This window comes from Myzus persicae, unplaced genomic scaffold (assembly GCF_001856785.1).
Source record: "Myzus persicae strain clone G006 unplaced genomic scaffold, MPER_G0061.0, whole genome shotgun sequence".
NCBI classification, from domain to species: domain Eukaryota; kingdom Metazoa; phylum Arthropoda; class Insecta; order Hemiptera; family Aphididae; genus Myzus; species Myzus persicae.
This window is the reverse complement of record NW_019102766.1, coordinates 1-15,332: the sequence shown is the minus strand read 5'-3', so window position 1 is coordinate 15,332 and position 15,332 is coordinate 1. Positions and strand designations below refer to the sequence as shown.

Below are 15,332 nucleotides of genomic sequence, written 5' to 3'. Positions count from 1 at the left end.
CAATTTAATATAAATTTGGTAGATATTATGAAAGAAAATCTTGGGTAATTAATATCCGATTATAAGTTATAACCTAACCAGTGAATGTATTATTTTTTGTTTTGACTTTTATTTAACACTTTAACCAATTAGACCTTTCCTAGTACTCGTAATTTCAGTCATATATTATTAGGTACCTACCTATGTTTTTTTAATTATGCATGTACTTAGTTTATTTCTATGTGAATTATTAGTTTATTTATATTATTTTCAATCCCTTAATATTATCTTTAATAAATATTACCTGATGAAGAACTGTTAGTTGAACTTGTATCATGCATATCCCAATGTCTTCCAACACTTTTTAAACCCGGAGTTGTCCTTTTCGACGTTCTTTTTCCTTTTCTAGCCGGAATTTCTACATCTGGTTTTTTTTTACTCTTTTTAGAAGCCGCATTTATTGTAGCAGCTGCGGAGGCAGCCATAGCGTCAATCAGTGCACTTTTACTTTCATTCTCGTATAAACAATGAACTTTGGCTATGGCGTTGAGAGACGCTACTCTAGGTCTCTTGGCAACAGGTCTACCTTTAACTTTGGTCTTTGGTGCAACTACTTTTGTTTTTCCTTTTGATTTGATTTTATCTACCACCAATGGTTTCTTTTTCTTCTCAACTTTGACCGGTTTTATTGCAGATTTTTCTGTTTTCTGTTTTTCTTTTTTTTCTTTTTCAGATTTTTGTTTTTCATTTTTTGGTTTTTCAGTTTTCAGTTTTTCAGTTTTATGTTGATCGGAATTTTGCTTTTCGGTATTTTGATTTTCAGTGTTACTTTTAGATTCTTTTTTTACAGGTGCTTTCTCAATGTCCATCTTTTCATTTTCTTCAGTTTTTACGGAGTACGGCAACTGGCTAACTGATATTTCTTTAATTTTTATACAAGTATTATCTTGTCTGATCGTAATAGTATTACAAACACTTCCATCGAAATCACAAACTGGGCCATTTTTTAATTGAAAAACTTGCAATAAAGCAACATCGTCCGGGTTTTCGTCTTTTACTACGTCCATACATTCTATGGTGGGATTGTCATCTACCTTCTTGGCTGAGTTTATTTTTACCTTATTTTTAGCAATAGCTTTAGCTTTTTTTGGTTTATCTTTTTTATCTGGCTTAATCTCCACGCGTGATTTCGTGGAATCAACTTCCTCTACAATCTTTTTTGTGGGTTTTGGAATAGGTTTCTTTTTCACATCTTTAACCTTCTTATCTTTCTGAACTTTATCTTTAGGTTTCTTTTCTTCTTTATCTTCAGACTTTTTTACAGGTTTTTTAGTCTTTAGCAACTTGTCACATTTTTCACTGTTCCCTGCAGAATTAGAATTTTTTCCTTTTTTAACAGCTGGCTTTTTTACGGGTTTTGCAGTTAATTTTTCTTTTAGCTTTGGTTTAGAAAATTTTTTCACCAAATCTTTTTTCTCGTCCAAGTCTTCAGTTTCTTTTTCATTTTTTTTAATGACTTTTGCCGTTTTAACATTTTTTTGTTCAGTTTTGAGAGTTTTTTGAGAAAGAGTGGGTTTTTTAATAGATTTTTTTGTCAAATTGATTGGTCCTGGTGGAGAGTCACTTGCGTTAGATGCCTTTTTTTGTTTTGTTTTAGATAAAGTTGATGATTTTTGACTCTCACCACCGGTAAATGTTTCTGTGCCTTTTCTAGATGACATACTGAATGTCTTGTAATACACGTATGTATTACACGATTACATTGTAATTTTCAAATCTGAAAAAAAATAAATCATACAATTATTTTAAGGAATATTTTTAAAAACTAAGTAAATATGTAGGTAGTACATGGAGACTCTTAGGCTTGTGCTATAGTATAATTTTTGGAGAATCTTCTTGGGAATTTTATATGACCCAATCGATAAACCCACCCTTAGTCACCCATAAAAGAATACCCAACAAATATGGTATTGAAATCATCACTCTGATGTTATAAAAAATGAAATATCTTAGTAATTAGAAAAAATATAATAAACTGCTTCAAACAAACAAAAAAAAGAGGGGGAAAAAAAAAAAAAAAAAGAAAAACACGTAAATCAAATCCGAGCTAGAGAAATGGACATATTGTTTACACGGTACAACATTCTCGATAGCAAATAAATCGAATAAAAACCGTACGATTTGATAACGTTGAAGTCTTCCGCGCGTACCGCCGAGGCAAAGTCGCTTACCTAGTCGCTGTTCTGTGATGTTATTATTATACGTGTATGAAGTAACGACGAGAGTATCAATATGCAATCCAAGGTCGGCTGTTGAACCGGATGGGTGTACCCTACGCATAAGTACTCGCGCTACCTACATTTACATCGCAGTCGTCATTCGCAACGATTGTCGTTCCGAAATTTCTTCGTCAATCGTGACACTCGGAGCACGGAATGGGGTGTAGGTGCACTGAGTAACAGTCAGCTAGGAGGGCCCTCGCTCGGAGTAATGTTACAACGTAATTAATACCACCGATACGGTCGCAACGGCGCTTTTATTATATGGCATCGCTGGCGGCGGCGGCAGAACCTCCGAGTAGAAGTTTTTACGTTATATTTTCGTTATTCGTTCGTAGGCCTACTACCGCCGAGCATTACACAACAACTGTAATAATATTATATTATAATATTATATTCTGAGCGCGCGGCAACGAGTTGACCCCGATTCCCGGAGGCGCGCGTGTTTATTGAATGGAAATGGAGGGGACGGCATCGGCGGCGACGGCGACGACGACTATGACGACTATGACGGCTACCATGCACGCGAGCGGGAGGCGAGACATCCGCGAACGCTCGAGTTACACCACCACGGCGAATGCATCGGCGGCGGCTGCGGCAGTGGCTGCTACCGGCAGCGGCGTCAGGCAGCTGCGGCACGTCCGGTTTCGCGGCAACCGACACACGACTACCACCTACCACCACCACCACACCGGCCCCGAGATCCGCGGGATCCTCCGATCTCAAAGTCCCCCAATAACAATGCTATAACGACGCGATATCGTCGTACGACAGATCGATCCGGCGTCAACAACAACAACTACGATGACTTCCCAACAAACGTAATATTGTACCCAGAATACCGCTACCGTACTATCATATAATACCATACTTTACAATAATGGGTACCTTGTGTTGCAGCCGTCGACAGGAGGCGACGACAGCAACAGCGGCGGCACTAGCGGCACGCATTGATTGGCCACCGGCGGCGGCGGGGTGGCCGGCGCCCCGTTCGAGCGACGCACTCGAAAACCAACGAAATATCAAACGAACACCAAGGAAACGAACGACGACTCCGACGGCAATCTCTCGACCCGCGAGCGGCGACTTATTACCGTTCGCTATACATATTATATACGCGGGCGCGCGCGCGCACCGAACACTGTGCACGCGGATACGGACAAGCGCGCGCGACGGACGGCACGAGGGATCGCACACTCTACACCATAGCCGTCGCGTTTCGTGCCACACTCGTGTGTCAAATAGTATCGCACCTATTTATGTCACAATAATTTTATGAACTTTTCGATTGAATTATTGTATTTATTATGATTTTGACATGATCAGAATCGCACGCGCGGCACACCGAGTGACGCGGTACCACGGCCGACGGACGCGAACAATGCACTGCTGTGCTGGTAGTCGTCGTCGGCTCTCGGCGAGTACGCGCGGATCGGGCGGCGGCGGTGGTGGTAGCGGTGACGTGCGGCGGCGGCGCGGTGGCGGTCGGGCAGACGGTTGGCCATGCGGCGGCGGTGGCGACGGCGGAGAGGTACGCGTACGTACGGTGTGCTCGCGGAATGCAGTCTACGGGGGGGAAAACGGCGGCACCGCAGCGACATCGAGCGGACTGGCCCCGCGTAACGGTCCAAATTGTTTTATTTTTCATTACTTTTGTGTTATTATTTTCATTATTGCTATTAAACATATTGTTGTTGATGTGTTTCGTAATGATGACCACCAAGTCTTGCCGGCGACCGATAAGTGCCTCGACCATCAGTTGATCAATTACATCGAGCGCCCCCGATTGTTGTTGTCCACCGTCGATCATCCTCCGACGTTATTTATATGGGAACTCTGCAATATTTTTTGTTTGCTGAATTTTTTTCACGAAGACCTAGCAGGCATTTAGAGTTTGAGTTAGAGTTTGCACAAAGAGGCAATTCTAACCAATATAGTTAATTCTATACATAAAAATACTGAGCAGTTGCACGTTTGACATTTTTAACCAGTACAGCTCAGAAATACCTAAAGGCTAAAATAAGTGAAATATTTTTGAAATTGACATATCAATATTTTGAAAATTCAAATCAATTTTATTATGTTTCTTAACAAAAATCTTCAATATATTATAAAAAGTATTAAGTAGGTATTAGAGGCATGCTCAAGAATTTTGAATGTGGGGCTCAATTTTTTTTAATATAATATAATATAATCAATATATATTATGAATTATTATTATAGTTTTATGTAAGTAGTAAGTACATGCATATTTGTCAAGTGTCGGAGGGGGGGTGAATCCCCTTGACCCCTCCCCCCTGAGCACGCCCATAGTATGTAGAATATATTTGTTGTTTGATGCACACCGGTTGTTAAGTGAGCTCAACATTTTTTTCACTCCCTTGCACAAAAAATATGATGGACAGCTTTAAAAATTCCTAAACGTTAGCTCTGATATAAATTGGTATAAAATATACAATATAATCGAAGTATTACAAGTTGTACACATAATACATTTTTGCACGTTTGCGTAAATAATAAGTACAAAAATATCGATAAAAAATTGTAAATCGTAGGAATTTATGATCCGATAGTTTAGTCTCATATCCTGCAAACTGAATTCAAAAATATATATGGAGTACTAAGTAATACATAAATAACTGGGTTATAGAATGTATATCCTGTTTTTCCTATAAAAAATGTTCCTTATTTTTACAATAATATACGCTTAGATGGACCTAGTTGGACCTAGCTAATGGATATTGCCTTCGTTTTACTGTCAAATATATTTTTTTAAATTTCTATCCAAAACATAGAACATTATTATAATATTACCTACAATTATGTTATTCACCAACTATAACATAATTGGTATATATAATAATACCTATATAATAATTTATTGAAGTATGCATGTACCCATACATCATAGTATATTACTCATGAGTAGGTAATGACATACTAGTGGCGTACCCAGGAGAGGCTAAGAGGGATTCAGCCCACCCCCATTTGCCGTATTAGAATATAAATCTTACATATAGTAAAAGGCAAAGTACAAACCAAGATATTTCTGAAAATGGTTTTGAAGAAACATTTTGGGCATTATCAATTATTTGTAGAGGTTATTACAGTTATGGGATAAAGTAATAACGACCTAGAATAAGCTAACAGATATAAAATTCTAATATGCTTTGTTTAGCCCCCTCCCCAATTAAAAAATCCTAGATACGCCACTGTGACATATGACAGAAGTCCGACGAACGGACGACAATTTATTGAATAAAAAGTGCATGTATTAAAATTTATATTTTAGTAGGTGCTGCGTGTTGATAAATCAAACAAACATAAGAATATTTAGTGAACATATATTATAAATATATAACTAAGGTAATCTTTTAGGCATGAAGTTTGGGCTATTTATAATGATATAATGATAATTATTGATAATTGATACCGATAAAATTATAAATTATACGATGTTTAAGTACTAATTAGTAATTTATAATTACTAATAGATTATAGCAAAAGTCTTATCGCAGTAATATTTTGTAGGACGTATCGTCAAAGATAGAGAATTATATGAAATCTTTGTTGAATATACTAATAACTAATAATTACTAATATTATGGCATATTTTAATATTTATACTATAAGGGGATTGGTATAAGAAAAACTTCTACTCCTCAGGCCTCATTTTAGTTTCCTCGTATATTCGCATCTATAGTGATAACTAATTTGGTATAGTTATCAATTATATTTTATATTTAACCAGTATTCTAGACAATATTATTTATTAAGTATTTTTAACTTGTATTTATGTATAATATACAGTTAATTTTGTTAAACATGCTCATCCTATCTTTATGCTTAAATTATGCATGTATTCAAAGTCTGAATTTTGGAATTTTCAAGTACATTTGAACACTATATTTTCGAGTACTTGAGATTTTTTTGTACCTCTTAAGGATAATCCTATATTTTTATGACAATACAAACTTAAATTGTTTAGAAAGTAACATCAATAGAATGTAACACTAAGTTATACAACTCTAAAACTGCTAGCTTAAATTTTGAGTTGTATAATTTTGTACACCGAGAATAATGGTGTATACTGTAGTGTTGGTCGAGTACTTGACTTTGGAAAAATTTTGGAGTCAAGTTCGAGTACTCGACTCGACTCGACAAAATTGTTTTTGTTCTTATAAATACGAGTACTCGCCCTGAATCGAGTATTTGTTTCATTATTTTTAAAATTAAAAATAATATAAATATTATTTAGTATTTTTTTGAAAAATAAAAGTTGAAACTATAAATAACTGAATAAACTCAAATTCTATATGTACAATTTAAAAATACTGGAGCAATTCCCAGTACTCGACCATTTTTCAAATATTTGGAATTTGTCGAACACTAGACTTTTTTTGAGTACTCTTTTTCGAGTATGTACTCGTATTTTGAACTCCACTCGACTCAAAATAATTAAAACTCAACTCGACTCGACTTGAAATTAAAAAAACAATACCTACTCGTCCAACACTAGGTGTATGGTAATGGATTAAGTAGATAAACAGGTTCAGTAATACCAAGGGTGTCGGGACTTTGAACATATACCCCCCACCCCTGTAAGTACGCCACTGATTATATGTATGAGTGATCTAAAAAAGGAAAAAAAATCCATCTGAGGTAAGATCACTCGTTTCGCTTTCCTCGTCTTGACGCAGTAATGCGACTAGCGAGATAGTATATAAATTGTATAATGCATATACAGCGATGAATGATGAGGTGTATGCTCGGGCTGTATGCTATTATTATATACATTCGTATTATTAGTTATTACACATTTTTAAAGCAATGATAAATCATTGCATTCCAATTCGGAAACTATTCTGCAGATCGATTGTATGGTGTTTATAAGACGTCATTAAAATGTTAAGTGCTCATAAAAAGAATTTACGAGTAATAATTTTTAAGACTTACTGAATACGTATATAGTGATGAATACTATACAAGTATCTTGTACTATCTATTCAAAGATATTTTTAAAAAGCCAGTCAAGATATATAATATATATTTTTGGCCAGTGACGTATTTATGGGTTGTGGGGAGGTAATTCCCTTCATTACCATTTGTTGGATTTAAGTATTAAACCAATAGTTTAATCTTGTATATTTACGTAATATATTGAGTTCCTATTAAAGTGCGTCAAATATGGTGGGGTGGAGGGGAGGGGGTAAACCATAACACTGTGTTATAAAAATTATGTCAACCATCCTCTCAATAATCTTATTTATAGTAAAATAGATTGTACTTACTGAATTATTGGGAAGTATATATTATAATGTGCCACCCTTATTCCTTTAACTATATAGATACACAACGTTCATTTCTGTATTACTCCCCAGTCACCACCATCAAAATTACAGCTATTTTAGGCCTATTAAAAAATGATATGTGAATAATTGTAATAATGTGACTTAGTGAGGTACGGTCGTACGCTCAATTTGAGAAAATGCTGTGAGTAGCTTCCGGATGAGTAACCACCCGGTTTTTAGCAACAAATCCTTGCCACGCATACAAAATAGTGCTCCAACCAATAGCTCACTTTACACAGTACCAGGCTAATGACCTTAATAGTTGAAGCCTTAATCCAAATAAAAAACAATTGTAATAATATTAAAGATTTTGATTTCTGTTCCGTGATATGAATCATTTGAGATCAATTCTGTTTAAGTAATTTTATAGTTTTTACTGCTGTCATTTGTATTATTGTATAAGTATATTTAAGTAATTTTGGCTATTAATTTAATATTCTGTATTCACTATAGGTATACTATTTGCCTTCGGGGAGTTAAATAAATTATTATTACACCATCATTGTAATACCATTGACCAACAGACCGAATCAATTAAGTTAATATTTATTATTATAAACAAACATTCCTTACAAATAAAACAGTGATATAACCTTGGAGCCCTGCTGAAATGTACTTATACTAAGCATACGATAAAGTTAACCAGAAAAAATATGAAAAAGCATTAGTCCTTGCTCTAAACTTTACATAATATAGTCTATATATTTTAGTGAAATCATTTTTAAGGATTATTATATCCTTTCTATAAACATTTGAATAACTCAGAAACTACTTGTTAGAATTTTCATTTAGATACATCAAAATTATCAAGAAAACTATGCACTAAATACTTTTCGGTAAAAGGGGGGGGGTCATTCAAAAATCAGAAGTTTGTATCGACACGGGACACTCCTTAGAATAAGTTATATAAAAACAGTGTTTATAGGTACCTACACTTGGCAATTCTAAAAATCAGAATTTGAATAAGTACGCTATTAAAGAAAAAAATGAGGGTGAGCATGCTTAAAAATGCACTTTGTATATATACAAGGTATACACCATAGTATACATTATACATGATGATGTCAGTGATAAACGATCCCATAGACCAGCGGTTCTCAACCTTTTTAGTTGTGCGGTCCACCAATTTTGTAAAAAAATCTTTGAGGCCGACTAATAGCTCACCTATATACGAATGCATATAGTTTATAACATATATTATATACATATATTTATATATACATATTATACATAGTTATTAGAAGTAAAAGAATTTAAAAAACAATTGTTTTTAAGAAAAAAACTTTATTCAACTTAACACAAGATAAACAATTTAATGTGATTTTAGATTCTGAGTGGAGAGATGAATGTAGTGATTTTACAATGATATGAGTTTTTTAATTTTTTTTTTTTTTGTGCCTGTTATCATAAAGTGATTTCATTTTCTTCACAGCATTTTTTCTGGTAGGAAAGTGAATCCAGTTGGTACATTCGGGAGGTCAAAATTTGAAATTCCCAATAGTTTTCAAAAGCGATCGGAAAAACGGAAATTTTTATGCAAAACCAGTTTTTGAAAAAATCAATTTTGGTTTTTAGCGTAACTCAAAAAAAACTGACCATGCTTACATGAAATTTTCACTGAATGTTAGTGTTAGCATTTTCTATACACCATATAATTTTCATAATATTTTGACTCGTGTTGAACTACCTATTTATAAGCATATGACATTAATCAAAAAAAAATATTTTTGCTGGAAAGTCAAATTAAATTGTTATGAGCATTTGAAGTTGACATTTTTACAACATTGGATGTTCACTCGATTTCTCGTGTAATGATTTTCTTATTTTGTTGTAATTCAAAAACGAATAACTGTTGATACTTGAAATCTACACCATGTGTTTATTTTATCAATTCATATATTTGATAAAATTTTCAAAATATTTTGACTCGTTTTGAGCTGTTAACGGACATTTTCAATTTTCATTGTTTTAGTTTTTTTTCTATAAATATAATTTATTTTATTGGTTGAGTAGAAAAGCATGAAAATTGAATACAAGACTCTTGATATATTGCTACAGTAGCAGTTGAAAAATATTAAAAAAACATTACCACGTTTCTGTTTTATAGGTAATCATTTTAAGTTCAAATTTTGACAAAATTTCTCATATTGAAAATTGAAAAATGATTTTGTAATTGAAAATGTAAAAAATGTTCAACTTTTATAGCTAAGGATTGAAAATTTACAACAAGGTTCTACGCAAATAATTAATTCTGTAACCAAAACATATAAAAATAAACACACCTTTTTAATAGTTATTTTAAGTTCAAATTTAGACGAAATTACATGTCAACACAAAGAATAACGATTTTGTCATTTTGTTGAAATTCGGTTCCAAAATAGCACAATTTTAAATAAGTGTATGTAATATTTTTCCAGCATCAATGACAATTTAAGAATGATATTATGATTAATATAAATTCAACTTACTGGCTACCTATAGGCTATAAATAATGAGTAATAACAATATGAAAATCCTATACTGTCTCCGCTTAGAATAGTTTTTTGTACACAAATATACAATGATTTTATATCATTAAATTCAAATGTAATACTATCCATTACTCTCCTAGACACCTAATGTACAGCGGGGCGACATCCACTTACCCCCTTATTTTATGTCTCACTGAAACTATTGTTAACTGAGGGAGATAGTGTCATGGGTCTGTGGGTTCGAGTGGCTCGGTGGTAGAGCAATCGCCCCTGTAAACGAGATACCCCCTCTCCATTTTCGATTCCCGGTCCGTTGTTTCGGTTTTTAACGTTATTTCCCCTGGGGAAGTTAACACTTCTAGAAGTGCGGAAAATCTTAGTGTCTGGAACAGCATCAACACCATGTGTCTTGTTAATTCAGGCGGTGTTGGCCTTAATGGTGGCATACCTTGGTGTGGTTCCAGGTCAAATAGCTTCCAACAATGCAGGAGAGTTAGCTTCGCAAAGTGCAACAGTAAAGCTTAACCATCAGTAATTTTTTACAACTTTTTAATTTAACAATTAATTAATTGTCCTTGATCAAATATTTAAAATAAAAGGCTATTCGGTTATTTTATAGATTCTAAGAGAAACAATTTACAACAGAGCTTCAAAACGTTTTTATAACGTTTCGAATACAACGTCAAAAATAAATTCAAAAAACGATTGAAAAAGGATAACGGTTATGAAACAGAAATTATAAACGATTATAATTACCATCGAATAACGTAACAGAAAACAATATTAATCAATGATTGAAACATAACATTGCCAAAAAATATTTATATAATTTTAAGTTATAACTATTAGTAAATTATGTAATATAGTTATTTATGTAAAACTGTCACTAAATACTGAGAACCTACCTAACCAAAATAAAATAAATGTAAAAGAAAGTTTAAAATAACTATGAATATTTCAAAGAAAAAATAAGCATTATCAAATACCAATTATAATTTATAAATAGGCCTTCTTAGAAATTACCCAGTAACGCTGTTGGATATGTCGTGGCATTACCCGTAAGTCTGCCACATCAAAAATACCTTATTCAGTCAACACCGACGATCCATTGATAGTACTTCACATAAGTCGTCAATATTGACAAAAAAAATATGTTTTACGTGGTATTTGCGATGTGCATTTTTTTGCGTCTGTGTACTGTAAGCAGTGTATAGCGTACACGACAATTAATCGAAATAATGCTTTGGTTTTCAACTTCAGTATCTTTTACGACGGGAAAGGGAATCCAGTAGTTAAAATTCCCAGTGGTTTCCAAAAGCGAAGGGAAAAACAAAAATTAAATTTAAGGAAAAAAGGAATTTTTACACGAAATTGATTTTCGACAAAATCGATTTTGATTTTTGTTGTAAATCTAAACAAAATTATTGTAAATAGGTACATAAGATTCTCACTAAATGTTTAAATTAGAATTTTCTATACACTACAATTATCTAAATATTTTTATTAATGCTGAGCTATTATTATATAGGCATATGAAATTTTCAATTATTATTACTTTTTTTTAAATGAATGAAACTATTTTCCTTAAAATACATGGAAATATAATATAAGGTTTTCCGTAAGTAGTTAGTAGAAGTTAAAAAAAAGTTCAGAGTAAATCCACAACAATGGCGAATTCTCCAGCCATGCTCAGAATGCGCCGCATGCTTAGGAACAAAAATTTTATTAATAAAATTGCAAAAATTGTTTTGAAATCAATGATATATTACGTATTTTAAACAATAATGTCATCTATTTCTGTTATACTTATTTGTGTTTATCGTTAATGTAACATTTAATGACAGAGCATGCGGGAGATGTGTGCGCAAGCTATACGACGCTTGTCAGTGTCATCGCGCTGTGAAATACCTGATATTCCGAGACCTACTCTACTTGCAGCTGTAGTACTAACCACCCAGGACATGCTCCTTCTGTTGCGCTTTGTCGATGTCTTAATGACTTAATAGATACAATTTACGTGTACGAGTATATGACAATTTTTCTTCGTTTTGTTTTATTGTGATATTTTTTAATATTGTTTAGTTTAATAGTGTTTAGTACTATAATAATTGTATTATTTTAAATAATATTGTGGCTATCGTCGAAACGGAATATGTTATAACTTATAATTGATTTGATTTCTAAGCCTTTTTCAATGAGATCTTTTTCTGAAAAAAGTGAAATTATTAAAACTGGTAGGCTTTGTCCGGTAATCTCTAATATTACAAGTGTTCTCAATGATAAAAAAAAGAGAATATATTCAGGCGACATTTTAATACTTCACAGTATGAATGTATGATAATACTATTTGGTTGGTAAAACATATTGCAGATCTACTTAAGGTCAAGATAGGCTATCTTCTCTTGCAATATTATCGACTGAGAAATAAATATTAGAAGACTTAAAAATGAGCCCTGATTTTTACAATAAATTTGTTGGAAATGAATGAAAAATTGATTTCATTTATAAATAAAAAAAATATTAAGATAACCTATTTCAATTAAAAGAGTTAGTCAAGTCTCAATTAAAATTATTCAAGTATTATTCAAGTAAGTGCTATTGTATAACATATTACATTAAAGTCTTTTTTATAAATGAATACAAATTTGTGTATTATTTATTAATTATAAATTAAATAGAACTATAATACATTATGATAAATGAGCATTCCCATACATCGGAGTTAGTATTCGCCACTGATCCAAAATAATTTTTTATGAGTGATCTAAAGCTAGAACTTTGATGAAATTCGTAAAAATCACGAAAATTTGCAAATTATTTTGATTTAGAAAAGCATTAAAATATTTTTTTTTTAATCTTAGGTATGAAAATGTAATACAAGACTCCTTTAAAGTTTGTTTACCCTAAAAAAATATTAATTTATAGTTCAAATGTTTACAACATTTTAAATTTAAAATGTACAAATTATTTTGTAGTTAAAATTTATAAAATGTTCTACTTGAAAATGTAAAACAAGGTTGCACGTAAGTAATTAATTCTGTAACCAAAAAAATCCAAAATATATAAAAACACTTTTTTTATAGTTATTTAATGTTCAAATTTGGATGAAATTACATACTAAATAACCAAGAATAAAGAAGTAAGTTATTTTGTTGTAATTTAAAAATATTCGTGTGTACTTGAAACTTTTATGGTATATTATTATATTTTATACACACAATGACTTTTCAAATGTACATTTTGGCGAAAATGAATTTAACCTATACTGTAGTACTAATGCCTAATATTAAAATATCATCAAATAGGTATACTAATAGTAATATAATAGGTTGAAAACCGTCTTCACTCAGAATCGTTTTTCGTTTACAATGATTTTAAACCATTGAATAAGTCCGTTACAGTGCCTTCTAAAAACACATAAATACATAATTAAAAAAAAAAATTTGTCGTTTTTCAAGAATATGAATATGAAAATGAAACTACACAACTCGTATACTTTTGCAATAACTTTTGGGGAGGCTTAGTTAGATTTTGGAGACTAAGCTTTTCCAAGCTACCCCTTTCCCATTTCCGTATATGATCTAGTGTCAAGTACAGCTTCAACAGGCTTACTCTTGGTTAATTCAAGAGTAAGTTGCACCTAAGTGATGGAGCTGCATTCCGTAATAAAGGAATAAGAAAATATTCTAAAACATGAACATTTTGAAAACAATATAATATTTACTAATAAAAATGTATATCAACTAGTTTTTATGATAAGGAAATATTTTCATCTTATTAATTAAAATTCTAGGCAATATGTTTTTTTCCTGATAACCATACAGCAGAGAAGCCTCTGGGTGAACAATGCTACTCCTCAATCATCAAAAACCATATTTATAATTTAACAAAAAACTTTGAATAGGTTATATATTGTAAAAATAATCTATGGACATTATTCATACGAAAAACTACTAAAAAACGTACTTTTATGTATTTCATATAAGAGCATAAGACTACGAGAATGAATATATCAGATTGTAAACCATTTTACCATTTACAACTTATAATTTGGATAACGCTCTGCTGCACATTAGGTGTATAAAGAGTCAAGGTAGATGTGTTAAATTTGAATTCAATGATATAAAACTATTATACGAAAAACTATTCTGGACGAAGACTGTAATATTACGAAGTATATTATTGTGATTAAAGTAATTTATTTCACTATTATGCACTAGTACTACATTAGGTTAAATTTACCTGTAATATTATAATTCGTTTCAGACAAAACTATAAAAAACGTTGGGAAGGGTTCGATTCGCATGGAGATTATTATTTTATAACACTATTATGAGAACTGCATAGCGCGATCGGAGGATAGTTTGTTGCGGCCGCTATTTGGAGGCCGAAATAATAGTTTTCCATTCATCAATCGTGAACCGCAGCACAAAATATTATCATTCCTGAGGGTTCTCTGTGTAATGCGAGAAATTTCCGAATTCAGTCCCGGGCTTCTGAAAATGAACAAGTGAAATGAACGGGGGTGGAGAAACTATATCCGAATTCCGTCCCGGGTGTGGAGTAACTGTGTCCGAATTCCTTCCCGGCTATGTTCTTTTCTACAAGTTTTTTCAGTTTTTTGCCTTTATGGGCTAGATAACAATGTTTTTGTACGGTTGATGTTCTTTTTGTTACCAAATATGAAATAAGCTACTAACATCTTATTAACGAGCTTTTTCCTATCTTCTGGTAAAAAAAAAAATAATTAAAATAATAATTAGACATAAGGCTGTTTTGCTGGATTCTAAATTTTTAAACATGCCAGCAAAGCTGCCAGTCCTAAGTCTGGAAAAGATATGAAGGAAAATGTCACCACCATATCATAATTACTAACAGGTAATTAAGGGTCACGGGAGAATTTGGTACCAGCCGTAATGCGGATGGTGACGTTCCATTGGTCAGATATGCGGACTGTGGTCATATACTGACTCGGCCGATAGAAAAATTACTACCGCGAACACAGCTACTCAGTACTATGGGTAGTGGGTACTAATATAGTTACATGTAATGGAATATTTTGCAGCCTCACAGATAGATAATTTGCCCAGTATCTTGTATCTCGTTTCGAGGACGTATGTCGGCTACATCGTTATTCATTATAAATTGTTATTCTTATAACGACGATAATATAAATATTATATAATAATACTATATCCAATAAAATGACTAATTCTTATTAAACGACTGATTTGAGTATTTTCGTCTTCGTC

General features: G+C 32.5%; 1 protein-coding gene across 2 annotated transcripts in view; it reads right to left on the bottom strand.

The window, feature by feature from the left end:
- LOC111033097 overlaps nucleotides 1-3,657 on the bottom strand; it is a 124,704-nt gene extending 121,047 nt beyond the window's left edge. For both annotated transcript variants that reach the window (XM_022313695.1, XM_022313696.1), the window contains exons 1-2: nucleotides 3,147-3,657; nucleotides 284-1,756 (exon numbers count right to left, since the gene is read on the bottom strand). In XM_022313695.1, coding sequence (XP_022169387.1) covers nucleotides 284-1,700 — 1,417 coding nt within the window. In that variant the 5' untranslated portion in view covers nucleotides 1,701-1,756; nucleotides 3,147-3,657. The remainder of the gene's footprint in view (nucleotides 1-283; nucleotides 1,757-3,146) is intronic.
- Nucleotides 3,658-15,332: the final 11,675 nt, after the last annotated feature.